The sequence below is a fragment of the Girardinichthys multiradiatus genome, chromosome 22 (genome assembly GCF_021462225.1).
Source record: "Girardinichthys multiradiatus isolate DD_20200921_A chromosome 22, DD_fGirMul_XY1, whole genome shotgun sequence".
Lineage (NCBI taxonomy): Eukaryota > Metazoa > Chordata > Actinopteri > Cyprinodontiformes > Goodeidae > Girardinichthys > Girardinichthys multiradiatus.
The window spans coordinates 22,109,314-22,123,841 of record NC_061814.1 but is presented as its reverse complement, the minus strand read 5'-3'; the positions used below and the strand labels follow the sequence as shown (position 1 = coordinate 22,123,841).

At 38.4% G+C, this 14,528-nt stretch overlaps 1 protein-coding gene across 10 annotated transcripts in view; it reads left to right on the top strand.

The window, feature by feature from the left end:
* Positions 1 to 14,528, top strand: part of LOC124858990 (protocadherin-15-like) — a 326,056-nt gene that overhangs the window by 230,019 nt on the left and 81,509 nt on the right. For all 10 annotated transcript variants that reach the window (XR_007035988.1, XR_007035987.1, XR_007035991.1 and 7 more), the window contains 3 exons: positions 1,737 to 1,967; positions 5,724 to 5,840; positions 7,981 to 8,121. Coding sequence is in view for 4 of the 10 variants with exons in the window: in XM_047351368.1 (XP_047207324.1) it covers positions 1,737 to 1,967; positions 5,724 to 5,840; positions 7,981 to 8,121 (489 nt within the window). In the remaining 6 variants the exon portion in view is untranslated. The remainder of the gene's footprint in view (positions 1 to 1,736; positions 1,968 to 5,723; positions 5,841 to 7,980; positions 8,122 to 14,528) is intronic.

Below are 14,528 nucleotides of genomic sequence, written 5' to 3'. Positions count from 1 at the left end.
AACAGACACCGGTGGCAGGGTTAGATACCTTCTGGCCAAAAGGAAAGCCAACCAGAGTCAGACATGTACTGGATACATATTAGCATTATCAGCATTGTGTTTTTATTTTTTTTATTTTTTATTTTTCTCTGATGTCAAGGTGTTATATAAATTTAAGTATTTAATTATTGATATTTTAACATGCTCTAGGTTTTTAAATAAGTATTTGCTTTTTCAAAATGTATTCCAACTTTTTCAGGAACTTAATGGCAAACAATTTATATAACATTGGTACAAGTATTTGGGTTCCCACTAAAAGAATATTTATGTTTTGATTTGATTTGGAAGAACCTCAACAAGATGGTTTCAAGTTCTAAAAATAACTTCCAAAAGCTTCCTTCCTATTCCTATCCTACCTTTCTAATCAACGCTGACCAGCTTTCTTGTTCCTACTGATAAAAAGCATCTTTAAAGCATGACACTGCCAACACTGCCTGTTTCATTATGGGGTGTGTGTGTTCAGAGTGATGTCACAGATGTGCAGTGGCATGCAGGCCAAAATGTTACATTTTGGTCTAAACTGACAGGAGATACCTCCTATTTTTGCTTTCTTCGCTCCCAAAATGGCTTGTGGCAAATTGCAAACAGGGCCTCTTTTGGCTCTCTTCTTAACATTATTTTATGAAGGCCAGGTTGGTGGAGCACTCAACTATTAGTTGTCCTGACAACAGTTTCTCGCACATAAACTGTGGTTCTGTGCAGCTCCTCCAGAGTAACCATGGGCCTCCTGGCAGCTTTTCCATTTAATGCTGCCCCTGTCCGTCCTATCAGTTTAGCTGTAATACAAAATTTGAAAAATCTTGTGACACTGAAATTCTTCTGGTTTATCAGATTGAATAGGGATAAACACCACACCTTTCCAGTTTTCTATTAATTATTTTTAACATGTATCATTTTCCTTTTACTTCAGCATTATGCACAAATATGTGTTGGTCTTTCACATAAAATACCTAAGGAGTTCATTTTAATTTGTGGTGGTAATTTAACAAAATGGGAAAGTAATCAAGGGATATGAAAAATTTTGCATGTATGTATGTATTTTTGAATCAATTGCATTAAATCTAAATTCAAGGTTTAGCTTCTCTAAAATGTTGATGTTGTTATACGTTTAGGATATACTGATCACTTTGCATGCCTGATCACTGGTTAAAAATCCAGTGATTTCCAAAATTAAATTTTTATGCTCACTGTTTGATTTTTTTTCATGCAGATTCGAAACATAGAACATAATACAAAAACTAAAACACAACTATGATCAAATATTTTACTTGGGGGCTTATACATTTGTTTTATTTTGTCCAATAAAATACACAGTTTATTAATTCTAACACAATACATTTGACTGATTGCTCAAAGGTTTAGGTTGTTCCCTGCCTCAATAAATGCATAGTCTGAATAAACATTTCCAATAAATCAAATTTGGGCTGAGTTTAAATAATTTAGATCTCTGCAGGCTTCATCTTAAAACATATTGCATTAGCTATTGGAAATTATATCTGCTTTGTGATTTTGTATTTCACTCTATGATCTTTAGCTTTCCTCAGTGGCTTAATTTAATTAGAACCTGATTAATGAATGATTGGGATAACCCCTGGAGACTAAAAATGCAAAATTAAAACACAACCCTGCTTTTTTACACATATATTTCTTGTCTTCTAGAATACTCATCTCTCTGCTTCTCTTCTTTCTTCTCACAGGCTGTGGATGCAGACCTCTTCTCCAACATCACATACCGCATCAAGACTGAGTCAGCCAGGCAGCTCTTCTCTCTTAACCGTATCACTGGAGAGCTAGCTTTGCTGCAGACCCTGGACTTTGAGAGCCTGGCAGCTATGGGTGTGGAGGTGTCCTTCACTTTCCAGGTAGAAGCTGTCGACCAAGGAGGAGTAATGCCGCCAGGACAGGCTACCGTCACAGTCCACATCACAGTAAGAGCCCAGAGACAGCATTTCCTCTCAGTGCTCTGTTCCCAAACCCCCCTCCCCCATTGTTGCTCTGGAGGTGCAGCCTTGATAAGCAACTGTGCGGTGACTCATTAGCAGGGTTTCGCAGTAGTAATATCATTCAAAGGGCAGAACACAGAGACCATACAGACACAGAAGCGAATTGAAAACATTAAAGTACGGCAACTGCACTGTCATTGTGATATGTCACTCACTGCAATGGGTGATTGAATTACCTTTGTAAAACACATTTTAGCCTTCTGACCTACTCACCCATACTGCAACACCACAAAAAGAGCTTTGACGGTTTGGTGTTTATGCCTCGCACGCACTGTTATTCACAATCTGAATGACTCATTAGCTTTGTGACAGCAATTATGCCAGGTTTTACAGAAGCTTGTCTTTCCTTTACAGCCTTTGTAAGCTGAGCAAAAAAAGACTTTGTTGTGAGACTGTGTGTATTTAACAATGTGAATTTTCACTCTCATTAATTCTTCAAAATGTGTGCACATATATCTCTGCACATGCATTCAGTCCACCTGCTTTGCAGAATTAAGCTGTCAATGTTGCATTAAAAGAAGAGGATTTTTTTTTCTAGCAGGTTTTCTAACATGTCGAGTGAGCGTGTCCTGATAAGAACACGCTTTGTCGATTTCTGTGTGCTGTCACCAAGAAAAAGATACTGATAGGGTAAGAGGATGGCACAAGCATTGATAACAAATACAATTTCTTTCATTTGAAATAGCAGAAGAAGAAGAACAAGTCTAATATATTCAATCTAGCCTCTAGGTGACTAGAGATGGAGTTAATTCCCCTGATTTTACTTCCTCTTTTATATAACACCTCCAGAGAGTTATTGAAATAATTTCCTATCTTTCTTTTTTTGTTGTTGATGTCTCTTTTATTGTATTGCTAGCTGTGATGGATTTAGTGTTACACATGTCTTTTTGTTCTCAGTGAGCCTCTCAAATTCCTTTCGCTATTCTTTCCATCTCAGAAATGTTTGTGGTTACATATGTGCACATGTTTGTTATGAATCTAAAGTATTTTGCATGTAGTACACGCAAATCTGGGACAAACACACATTCCACTGTAAACATTTGTTGCTCAAAGATCAAGCTGTTTTGTTCAAAGCATAGACTTGATCATGGATTGTCTGCTATGAAAGAAAAACAAACCAAACTTACATGAGAGACTATCATCCATGGCTCTGCCACATCAGTGGAGAAATTTCAAGACGAGGAAAACAGTTTTTATTCTATAGGTTGATTTATTTCTAAAAGATGTTTGATTTGTTTTCTCATTTTTTTTCTTTTTTTTTACATGGCAATCAAAATTGCGTTTAGCAAGATGTTTGTGGTGTTTTGCTGTGTTTTATTTATTCTAAAAAGAAATAGCTTAAAAGCTGTGAATGTGTTATTACAGTTCATCAGGTCCTGAATACCACTTAAACCATCTTAACATTTAAAATCAGTTAATTTCAAGTGAAACTTAAAGCTTTTCCTGTAAATGTTTGTCTATACATTTAAGAATGTCAGGAAAGTGATTTTCAAGTAAGCTTTCCATTTTGAAATGTGAAATAATGTGGGTCCTTAAAATCTTCTTCCAAGCAATGATTAAACCCATTTAAAATCTCTGGTTGTCTCATAAATGCCATTTTCTTTCTAAAAAGATCTTTTGAAAGAGTGAAGGGTTGAGTTAATGCACTGCACGCAGGTCTGACATAAAATAAGATTGCACTATTCAGGATGGAAAATAAAAGCTGAAATAAATATTTGAATAGGCTTCCCAATCTAATTGGACAGCTGTTAATTTTTCTGGGCTGCATGCCCTAGTGCAATTTGTGGAAAACAGTAGATATGCAAATTACTCCCATCTCATCTTCACTGCTACAACTTTGAACCCTTGATCCTGTTAAAACTGTCTTGATTTGTATAGCTTAACTTTTAGCAAAAACTTACTGTCATATTACTGACATTTCATAAGAAATTTTCATCTTGAAAAGCTCCAACCTGCCAATTTGATGATAAGATTGATTCCGTAGGGTTTTTTCATAAATCTAAACCTTGGAATTTTGACTCTGTGTTAAACATTGCATAATTTGAACATGCTGGTAAGGATAAAAACTTGATTTTCACTCCTTAATATTTAAGCACTATAACCTCTGAATATATTGGGTAGATTTTCTGCTGCTAAAACAGTGACTGTCTAATTTGGCATTGACAATATGCACTGTCAACTGCCTGCCATTAAACAAAAGTGTTTCTAGAAATATGTATTTGGATTTAAATGGTGTACAATTTAATCAAATATAAGTAAAAAAAAATAGAAGTGAAATTTATACTGTGAAATATATATTTTTAGTGAGAAAAAAAACATTTCTTACTACTGCAATATGTGCGGTTCCTCTGTAGTGAGTTGTGTGATAATGATCACAGATCTTTAAGTGTGAAATAAAACAAATCCGCATTTTTTTGGTTTCCACAAATGTAGTAAAAGTTTCACAAATCACTAACTGTCTTTTAAGGAATCGTCAGTCCAGGTTTAACAATTCCATATGTTATTTTCATACTTTTCTAATAAGAATGACATTCTAATGCCAGAAAAATCTTCATCAAGCAAACCGTGTTTTATGCTTAGGAACCACCTACTTGAATGCAAACTCTAGCATTGTTAGAGCATTGTTAGAGATTGTGTCACCATATCTTTTTCGTACTGAGTGCTCGAAATGTTGCCACACAAAAGATTTAAAAGTAGCGGAGCCGTCTTCTATGGTTATGTTAGAGTTTTGTTGGCCACCACTACAAGTGTTTACTGGCCAATTTTGTCAACACAGCAAAGCAATAAAAAAAAGAACAGTCTCAAACGTAAATAAATCATAATGTCAAGCGTAAAGAATGTCCAATTTATATCCAGCGCTCATCCTAGTAGCTTACACTTTATTTACTAGACAAAGTCACATGCTGATAACAACTGATTATGATTTTGCGAGAAAGATCTAACTTAATATTGAATAATGTCATTGCATTACATGCTGCAAATGTCGATCACTGGTAAACACCTATTTCAAGGTTTCAAAACGTTACAACTGCTAACGTTTTCCATCATACAGTTCCTACACTTGTCCCCGTAATACCATGTTAGAGAAAGTTCTGTTGTGTCTGGAATTTTCAACAGACTTGCCTTTCCTGTTTACCAGTTCCAGCATACTGTTGGTCACCTTTACACATCTCTGTTGTTCACAAAAAATAAAGTTTACTGTCGTGCTGTGGAGTCTAACGACATGATGCCTCGTATGGTAGTGCTTTTCTCAAGGTACAGCTGACTTGCTGACGCTAGGATGTTGTCTGTGACACATCAGACTGCAGGCCAGCTAACTCAACCAATTGCCTGGCTTATTAGCTAATAACTGAGTGTTCTAATCCCAGTTATAATATATAAAAAGCAGGACGAAGAGGTCTAATATTTTGTGAGATAAGCACATTTAAATAAAAACTATTTCAACATTTTGTAGGTGTTTGTGCTGTACTTAGCGCAAGTGTTTCAGCACAGGAAACAATGTTACAAATTTACAATTTAAATACTATGAAACTGCGTAATTGTTACTTAAGGTTATCATAGTGTGAGACTCTCATACTTGCAATTTCCTAGTTGCACCCCTACTACCTACTACCTGTTTATTACTTGGTGTGAGAGCCTGATTTAAAATCTGTGCTGAAAAAATAAACTTTCCTATTTTAGGACATGAATGACTTCTCACCCATCTTCAGTAAAGACCTGTACAAGGGCTTGGTGGCACCCAATGCAGTGAAGGGAACAGTCATCACCACCGTTTTTGCTGTGGACCAAGACCCACCAGTAAGTGCAGACTAATAAATGAGCCAAACTTCACATGTATGTTTTATACCTCCCTTGTATACAGTCTAGGTTCAAGCAATAGGGGAGAAATGCCTTCCTCCAGGTTTTTAGGATGTTTTCAAGACAGTAATGCTCTCATTAGAGATAAAGGGATGACTGTGTCTTCACTTTGCACTGTTAGCTCTAACTGCAAGAGGAACCTCTGGTGCATCTCTACTTGTATGAGTCATCAACTATTTCTGAAGAAAAATTGTCCTCAGTTCTGAGTCGTTTTTTTTTTTTTGTAAAGTTCTGCATGACTGGACCTTCGTGTTATTAGTGGCCCTCCTGCTGGTGGGATCTCACCAAGGCTGAATAAGCTTGTGTTCTCTCTGCTGCACATGAACACTGAGGGAAACGGATGGCTGTCAGTTCTAGCTGTGGGTGGTAGAACATCTCTACAATGTCACTCAGGCCGTTGTATGTCTCACTTTTATCTTAGAAGGTGGCAGTCCCTCCTCCTAGTTACCCTTGCCCAGTTGTTGTAACTCCAAAACTTTTTCCTTTTTAATTTGAACTTAGAGTTTGTAGCCATTATCGCTCTTCACATAAAGTGGGAGATTTTTCACAACAGAAAACATCCAGCTGTGCTAAAGCCTGGAAATGAAGGCATATGCACACTGACAGGATGAAACATGTAATAGAGACAAGAAAAATGGGTTGACAGCCCAGGTTCCCAAGCTAACCAAGATTTTCATTGGCCTGGATTTTGTATGACGTACACAGCAAACTGCACTCACAAAGCAAGAAAGAAAGTATCATAGTAATATGCTATATGCAAGCTGTAAATATTGAAGATTAGCTCCTTTCTCATTACCTGTACCTTGGAAGAGGTGGCACTTATGACTCACTACTCAGCTTTGTAAATTCACTGATAGTAAGATCCAGAAAAAGAGGTTTCCATGGAGACAAATATTAATTTTTCTTCAGAACAAGATATAAGAAATCTTCTTTTGGTAGCTGAAAATGAGAGTCTTTCCTTTTCTCTCTATTACAGCAGTGCAAGTTTAGTATAACTGATTTTAGCAACTCCAGTATTCCCTGTAGTCTTTTAGGCACAAATCAAATTAGTCAATAATCCATTTACAAATACAATAACTAAATTACAATTTTCTACTCGCTCAGCTCTAGCATCACTTTTGCGTCTGAAAGATAATTGTTTGAAATTTATTGGATGTTTAAGATCAACCCAATCTTTCAGTTTTATCAGGTTATTTGAGATCAGGATGGGGACTATCACATCCGAGAGGAAACCCAGCTAGGGTGTGCCTTATAGGGTTTCACTACAATGGGACATGCCTTGAATATCTCAGAGAGAGGTGGCCAGCATCCCAGAGATTAGTAGTCTTTTTAGGATAGTTCTTTATCTTTTTAAAAACACATTTGTGCCTGTAAGTCTCCCATTAGAGACCTGGTAATTCAGGATTTATGTCTACATACCTTGATGTTTTTAACATTTCCCTGGATAGCAAAATCACCCCATGCAAGAGAAGAAACTTTCAACTGACTCAAGAAAAAAATCAGGCTTCCTTCTTGTCCCAGAGGGATAGGTCTTGACTTAGATGAGCTATAAAATGATTATTAATCAGGATCTGTGATTAATCATTATTAAAGGGTCATTGTAAAGTTCATATGGTCGCTAATGAATTGAATTGTGCTAGACTGGACAAAGCCAGGAATTTAATGGAGATACTTTTTTTTTTTTTTTTATGTTTCTGATGAATCTGCTAGTTGAGTAAATCAAAGCGAAGGTATTAAGGATATTTGCTGAGGGGCAGACTAATGGTGGATATAATACGAGTTTTTAAATAGATAATAATATGATGATGCATTAGGACAGTTCCTCAGAGAAGTGCAAACCTGCTTTTCTCTTGCATAATCCATTCTAGCTCAATGAAAAAGTCAAATAATTAATTTAAGCAAATGTATTCCTAAAAATAAGTATTGCTGGATTTCTGTGGCTTAAATCATAATGTATTATGTTGGCACAATCGTTTTACATTTATAAAGTTTTGTTTTATACTTTTGAAGGTTGATATAAATAAACTGATCGATTTATGAATCATGCTAACTCTTCTTTCATACTTTTTTTTTCTTATAGGGCACTCCGGCCAGTTTTGTGCGCTACAGAGTGGACATGGAAAAGTCCCTGTACAGCGGGAACATCTTTGATGTAGAAACAGAAACTGGCAGAGTCATCACCAAGGTCAACCTCAGTGAAGAGCCCAGCGTCACCTTTAAGGTGAGTTTCTGTGTGTGTGTGTGTGTGTGTGTGTATACATAAGTATATATATATAAGTATATGTATATTGTAAATGGGTGAAAGTTGCGTTATTGAGACATGAATCAAGTCTTCTTTTACATACAATTCCAGGCAATCACATGAAGCACTATAACTCATATGAGGTGACCTTGCCTGGATTGTCTGTATTTATCATGCCTGATCAATATTTAATCACCAGTGAAAACTTGAGTACAGGAATGAACACACTCAAGACGGACTAAGATTAAAACAAAGAAAATCTGGTCACTCATAGAGTACAAAAACGAGAAGAAGCAAAGTTTTTTCTAATTGACATTCATTTTTGAAAACATGATTTTGTCCTTTTGAAAATGACATCATGCACACTCACAAATACAGTTCAGTAAGTCTTTTGCAGTACGTTTGGTACGTCAATTCAATTTAGTTCAGGTAATTGAAATGTTATCTAGATAGATAACAAAAAAAGTCTGGTTTAAAGCCTAGTTTTGTAGTCTACTTCAACCTCACTTGTTTCCAATTTAGTGAAATGCAATTACGATAATTTCAAATTTAATCAGTACACTCAATTTCTGTATATTAGCAGCCATAAAAATGCCAATTTGTGAAAATGTTTCTCTAAAAAAGCCAATACAGAGAACTGAAAATTCCCTTTAATTAAATGCCCTGTCCCAAACACGTGCAGGATTGCTGATGACGTTGGAAAAATTTTAACTGGAAGAAAGCTCTGGTAGAAATAGACTCAGTAAGGGCAGCCAAATTCCTAAAGCAGCTGGGAGGTCTGTGGACAGAAGTGAGACACAAAGAAAAATACATTTACCAAATACCTTGTATTTAAAATGTGATCACACACACACACACAAAGTGATATCATTTCAGATTTAATATATAGGCTTTTTAAAAATAAGCTGGGTTCTGAAGTTATTTAAAACTAAATGTGCACAAAAATGAACAACAGTTTCTACAATATTATTATTTTTTAAACCAAGATGGGGCCTATGTGAAACCCTAAGTACACCCAATGATTCAATAGATCGTTAAATCCCCTTCTGCAGCCATCATTTTGAAATTCAGTGGCACAAACTTGACACACCCACTTAAAATGCCAGTTTTATTCTGATGTAAAAGATTTCACCATGATAAATCATTTAAAAACTTTTTTCACTAAAATGCATCCTGTAGAACTTAACAGAAAAACCCTTAGATGAAAACTTTGTTTTAGGCAACCTCTGATCCAACTTCAACATTTAATATACACATCTTATATATCTGATAGACAATAAATAAAGTTCAGCCGTCCTAGTAAGATCTTCCTGACATTTGCTCATTTGCATCCATTAGCCAAAGCCATAGTTTGCAGAAGGTTTAAAATGATCTTATTGTACTAAAGTATAAGACAAGAGAAGGGTACAAAACCATTCCACAGCAATGAAAAAAATTTGACGTTTTTCCAAAACAATCTAACAACCAAGGTAGGAACCGGTCAGGGAGGCTGCCTAGACCCAGACAATAACACTGAAGGAACTGCAGGAATGTCTACTACAGTATGTACTTGTTGTGTTCTGCTTGTAACAGAAATCTCCGGTATTCTCCATATGTCTAGATGAATAAATACTTTTGAAAACAGTCTTTTCATCCAAACAAAACAACTAAACTTGACCAAAATTTCACAACACTTGTGGAAGAATATTGTCAGACGAGACCAAACCTGAAAGGGAAAAGTTGCCTCAAAAACCGCAGAGGGAATATAATTTCTCTGCATCACTAAAAGTCAAAGCATATGCCAAAATCAACAAAAAGAATGGCTTCACCAGCGTAAAATTAAAGTCACAGAATGGCTTAGCCAGAGTCCTGAAGTAAATCTGAAATAACATTTGTGGGATAACCTGAACATGGCTGCAAGACACAGTGGACAAATATTGACACGTCAAGAAGAGTATTACGGCTGACAGACTCATACCAGAAAAATCTCAATGGTGAAATTGAATCAAAAGGTGGCTCAACAAAATATTAGATTAAAGTGCACAGTACTGCAACAACATTGTTTCAGGGGTTTTATTTTATTTTTTTTCAGTTTGTCAGTTGAGCTGCGCAAGATTTTGTCACATTAAAGGGGGAAAATGTCTGGAAATGATTTATTGTGGTCTCATTTTACAAAACCTGACTTTATAGCAAGGGGGGTGTAGATTTTTTATCTCCACTTTCCTTTTATATCCTTGATCATGGTCTCTCTTCTCTACAACAGTTCATTGTGATTTGCAGACATTTGTTCATGCACAGTTCTCTTGAGGTCCCATCATAGTATTGCAATCAAATTGAGGTCTGGACTTTGACTGGGTCATTACAACACCTTGATTTTTCCTTTTTCAGCTATTTTTAGATAGATTTGCTGTTATGTTTGAATTATTGTCTTGATGTTGTCCCAGCTTAGGCCAAACCTTAATCGACCAGACACTTGACCTCACACTTAACTTTGGATAACCTTGGTATACTGTGAAGTTGATGGTTAACTCCGGTCTGCAGGACATGTGGCTCCAAGACCAGTCAGATCATCACCCCCTTCCAAAAGTTTGGTGTTTTATTCCAATTCAAAACCAGAACCAAAATAATGCTGCCATACTGTTTTTAAAGAAAATAATATTTCTCCCAATAACCTTTTCAATCAGATATTGTCTTAAAGCACCTGTGACATCAAATTTTCATGATAAAGCCAATTACATTTATGGAAAGGAAACATTGATAAAATATTTTTAAAAGTAAAATCATGCCACTGAAATGAACACTTGTTAAGATATATGGTCGTAAATTTCATTAAAAAAGGCATTTCTAGACTACTTCTTTGCAATTTTGTTGCGCTCTTTTATGACGTCAAATGGGAACCCCCGCATGTAAACTGACTACAATGGCCAGCAAAACAGACAGCTGCAAAAATCTGATATTTATTTTGATAAATTTCAGTCACTATTAGAGAGAGATGCAGCAGAGTTGGGAGAAGAACGTCAGCTTTCATCAGATGGCAGACCACAAGTGCTGCGGCGTGCAGACGGCCATCTAATTCTACTAGTCTATTTTTGTCGGATGCCGGAGCACAGCTGGAGTCAATATGCATGAATCATACCACATCAGCAGGAATCAGATCAAGCACAACATCCATATTATTAAAATATTTTACTAAAGACCGACTAGATCTTGCTATATTAGTAAATACACACATATTTATACATACACGTGTATATATTCGCAGTTGTTAACATTAGATCAATTAGATCAGTTACTGGGTTAACTAAGGTATTATAAACCGAGCATTTAAATTTTACTCATACTTGTATACTTGTACTCATACTCGTACTTGTACTTGTACTCGTACTTGTACTCGTCATCTTCCGCTTCATCCGGGACTGGGTCATGGGGGCAGCAGACTCAGTAATTCAATTCAATTCAATTCAGTTTATTTATATAGCGCCAATTCACAACACATGTCTCAAGGCACTTCACAACAGTCAGGTACATACATTCCAATTAGTCCTAATCATTGAACAGTGCAGTCAGAGTTGGTTATTTATTCAAATTGGATAAAAAAAGTTTTTCTGTCTAAGGAAACTCAGCAGACTGCATCCAGTCAGTGACTTGCAGCATTCACTCCTCCTGGATGAGCATGTAGAGACAGTGTCACTGGCGTTGACTTTGAAGCAATCCCTCATACTGAGCATGTATGTTGCGACAGTGGAGAGGAAAAACTCCCTTTTAACAGGAAGAAACCTCCAGCAGAACCAGGCTCAGTGTGAGCGGCCATCTGCCACGACCGACTGGGGGTTTGAGAGAACAGAGCAGAGACACAAAGAGAACAAAGAAGCACTGATGCAGCAGTCCTTTCTATGGGAAGGAAAAGTAAATGTTAAAGGATGTAGCGCCTTTACTCGTTTTGCCTAGAAAGAAAGAACAGATAAACTCTGAGCCAGTTTTCAAGGTTAGATAGAGTCTGAAAGAGAGCACATAGTTAGTCACAGTAAAAGCTTAGACAATTACCATGTCTAGGAGAGAGAAAGGGTTAAACACTGAAAGACAGGGCCATGTGGATCATCGGTAGAGGGTGTGCATTAAGTTGCTGCCAGCAGAAGCTTGGACGATGCCCCTCTCCACAAAGGTGTCAAAGGTAGACACAGAGTCAGGGCAGGTGTAGCTTCTAGGAAGAGAAAAGAGACAGAACAAAGTTAAAAGCTGAAATAACAGCAAATAATGAAAATTGGAGAGTAGTGTGAGAATGTAGCGAAGAGGGTGAAAGTGGTCATTATGTAGCGACGCCCAGACCTCCCTCTCCCCAGACACCTCCTCCAGCTCCTCCGGGGGGAGCCCAAGGCGTTCCCAGGCCAGCCGAGAGACATAGTCCCTCCAGTGTGTCCTGGGCCATCCCCTGGGCCTCCTCTCAGTGGGACATGCCTGGAACACCTCTCGAGGGAGGCGTCCAGGAGGCATCTGGTATAGATGCCCAAGCCACCTCAACTGGCTCCTCGATGTGGAGGAGCAGCGGCTCTACTCTGATCTCCTCCCGGATGGCTGAGCTCCTCACCCTATCTCTAAGAGAGTGCCCGGCCACCCTGCGGAGGAATCTCATTTCAGCCGCTTGTATCCGGGATCTTGTTCTTTCGGTCATGACCCAAAGTTGATGGCCATAGGTGAGGATAGGAACGTAGACTGAGCAGTAAAATCGAGAGCTTCGCTTTTTGGCTCAGCTCTCTCTTCACTATAATGGACCAACACAGCGTCCCCATTACTGCAGCAGCCGCACTAATCTGTCTGTCGATCTCCCGCTCCATTCTCCCCTCACTCGTGAACAAGACCCCAAGATACTTGAGCTCTTCCACTTGAGGCAGGAACTCCCCTCCAACCTGAAGAGGACAAGCCACCCTTTTCCGTTCGAGAACCATGGCCTTGGACTTGGAGGAGCTGGTTTTCATCCCAGTCGCTTCACATTCGGCAGCGAACCGCCCCAGTGCATGCTGTAGGTCTTGGGTAGAGGGGGCCTGCAGAACCACGTCATCTGCAAAAACAAGAGACGAAATCCACTGGTCCCCGAACCAGACCCCCTCCGGCCCTTGGCTGCACCTAGAAATCCTGTCCATAAAAGTTATGAACAGGACCGGTGACAAAGGGTAGCCCTGCCGTTGTCCAACATGCACCGGGAACAGGTCCAACTTATTGCCGGCAATGCGGACCAAACTCCTGCTCCTCTTGTACAGAGACCGGATGGCCCCTAATAGAGGGCCCCCGACTCCTACTCCTGGAGCACCCTCCACAGGGCACCACGAGGGACACAGTCTTAATACCTTCTCCATGTCCACAAAATACATGTGGACTGGTTGGGCAAACTCCCATGAACCCTCGAGTACCCTGCAAAGGGTGTAGAGCTGGTCCAGTGTTCCACAGCCGGGATGAAAACCACACTGCTCCTCCTGAATAGTTGAACCTACCAAGGTTCAACTATTGGCCGGACTTTGTGAAGCGCCTTGAGACGACATGTGTTGTGAACTGGCGCTATATAAATAAACTGAATTGAATTGAACTTCTTTTGGACTTGCTACCCGATTTATCTCTGGCTTTTATTGCACGATCTGCATATGGTTCTTGGAGCTCCTCCAGGCTTCGTAGCGGACCGGAACGGTGCAGATACAGTGTAAATCCAGGGTTACAGTGATTATGGCACTGAGTGAAACAACCGGAGGCGGAGTGAGCAGCATGGAGCAGCAGCAGCAGACACAAGTGATGATTCAAGATCTGAAGACACTACCTGGTGTTTTAGTCTTTAGAGAAATATTTATTTAAATATATCATATGCACGTGTAATTTATCTTATTTGAATAATAATAATACTTTCAGATTAATTTTATGATTATCAGAATCAGAATCAGCTTTATTGCCAAGTTCGTACATACAAACAAGAAATTTGACTACGGTACATTTTCTCTGAGTTTTTTTTTGTTTGTTTGTTTGTTTTTTATGCGTTATAAGATATATTATGCATATATCTATATGTCCTTAATATACATGTATACAAATATACACATATACAGAGTTGCATTTGCAACTTCAGTATGCAGTTGTTTGGTACTCTATTAAATGTTCATCAGAGAAACAGCATGGGGGAAGAAACTGTCTCTGTGGCGGCTGGTTTTAGAGAGCAGTGTTCTGTAGCGTCGGCCTGAAGGTAAGACTCTAAACAGTTTATGTGCAGGGTGTGTGGGGTCTGCAGAGATTTTAGTAGCTCTTTTCCTGATCCTAGACATGTATAAGTCCTGGATGGAGGGAAGGTCAGCCCTGATTATTCTCTCTGCAGACCTGAATATTCGTTGCAGTCTGGACCTGTCCTGTTTTGTGGATGAGCCAAACCACAC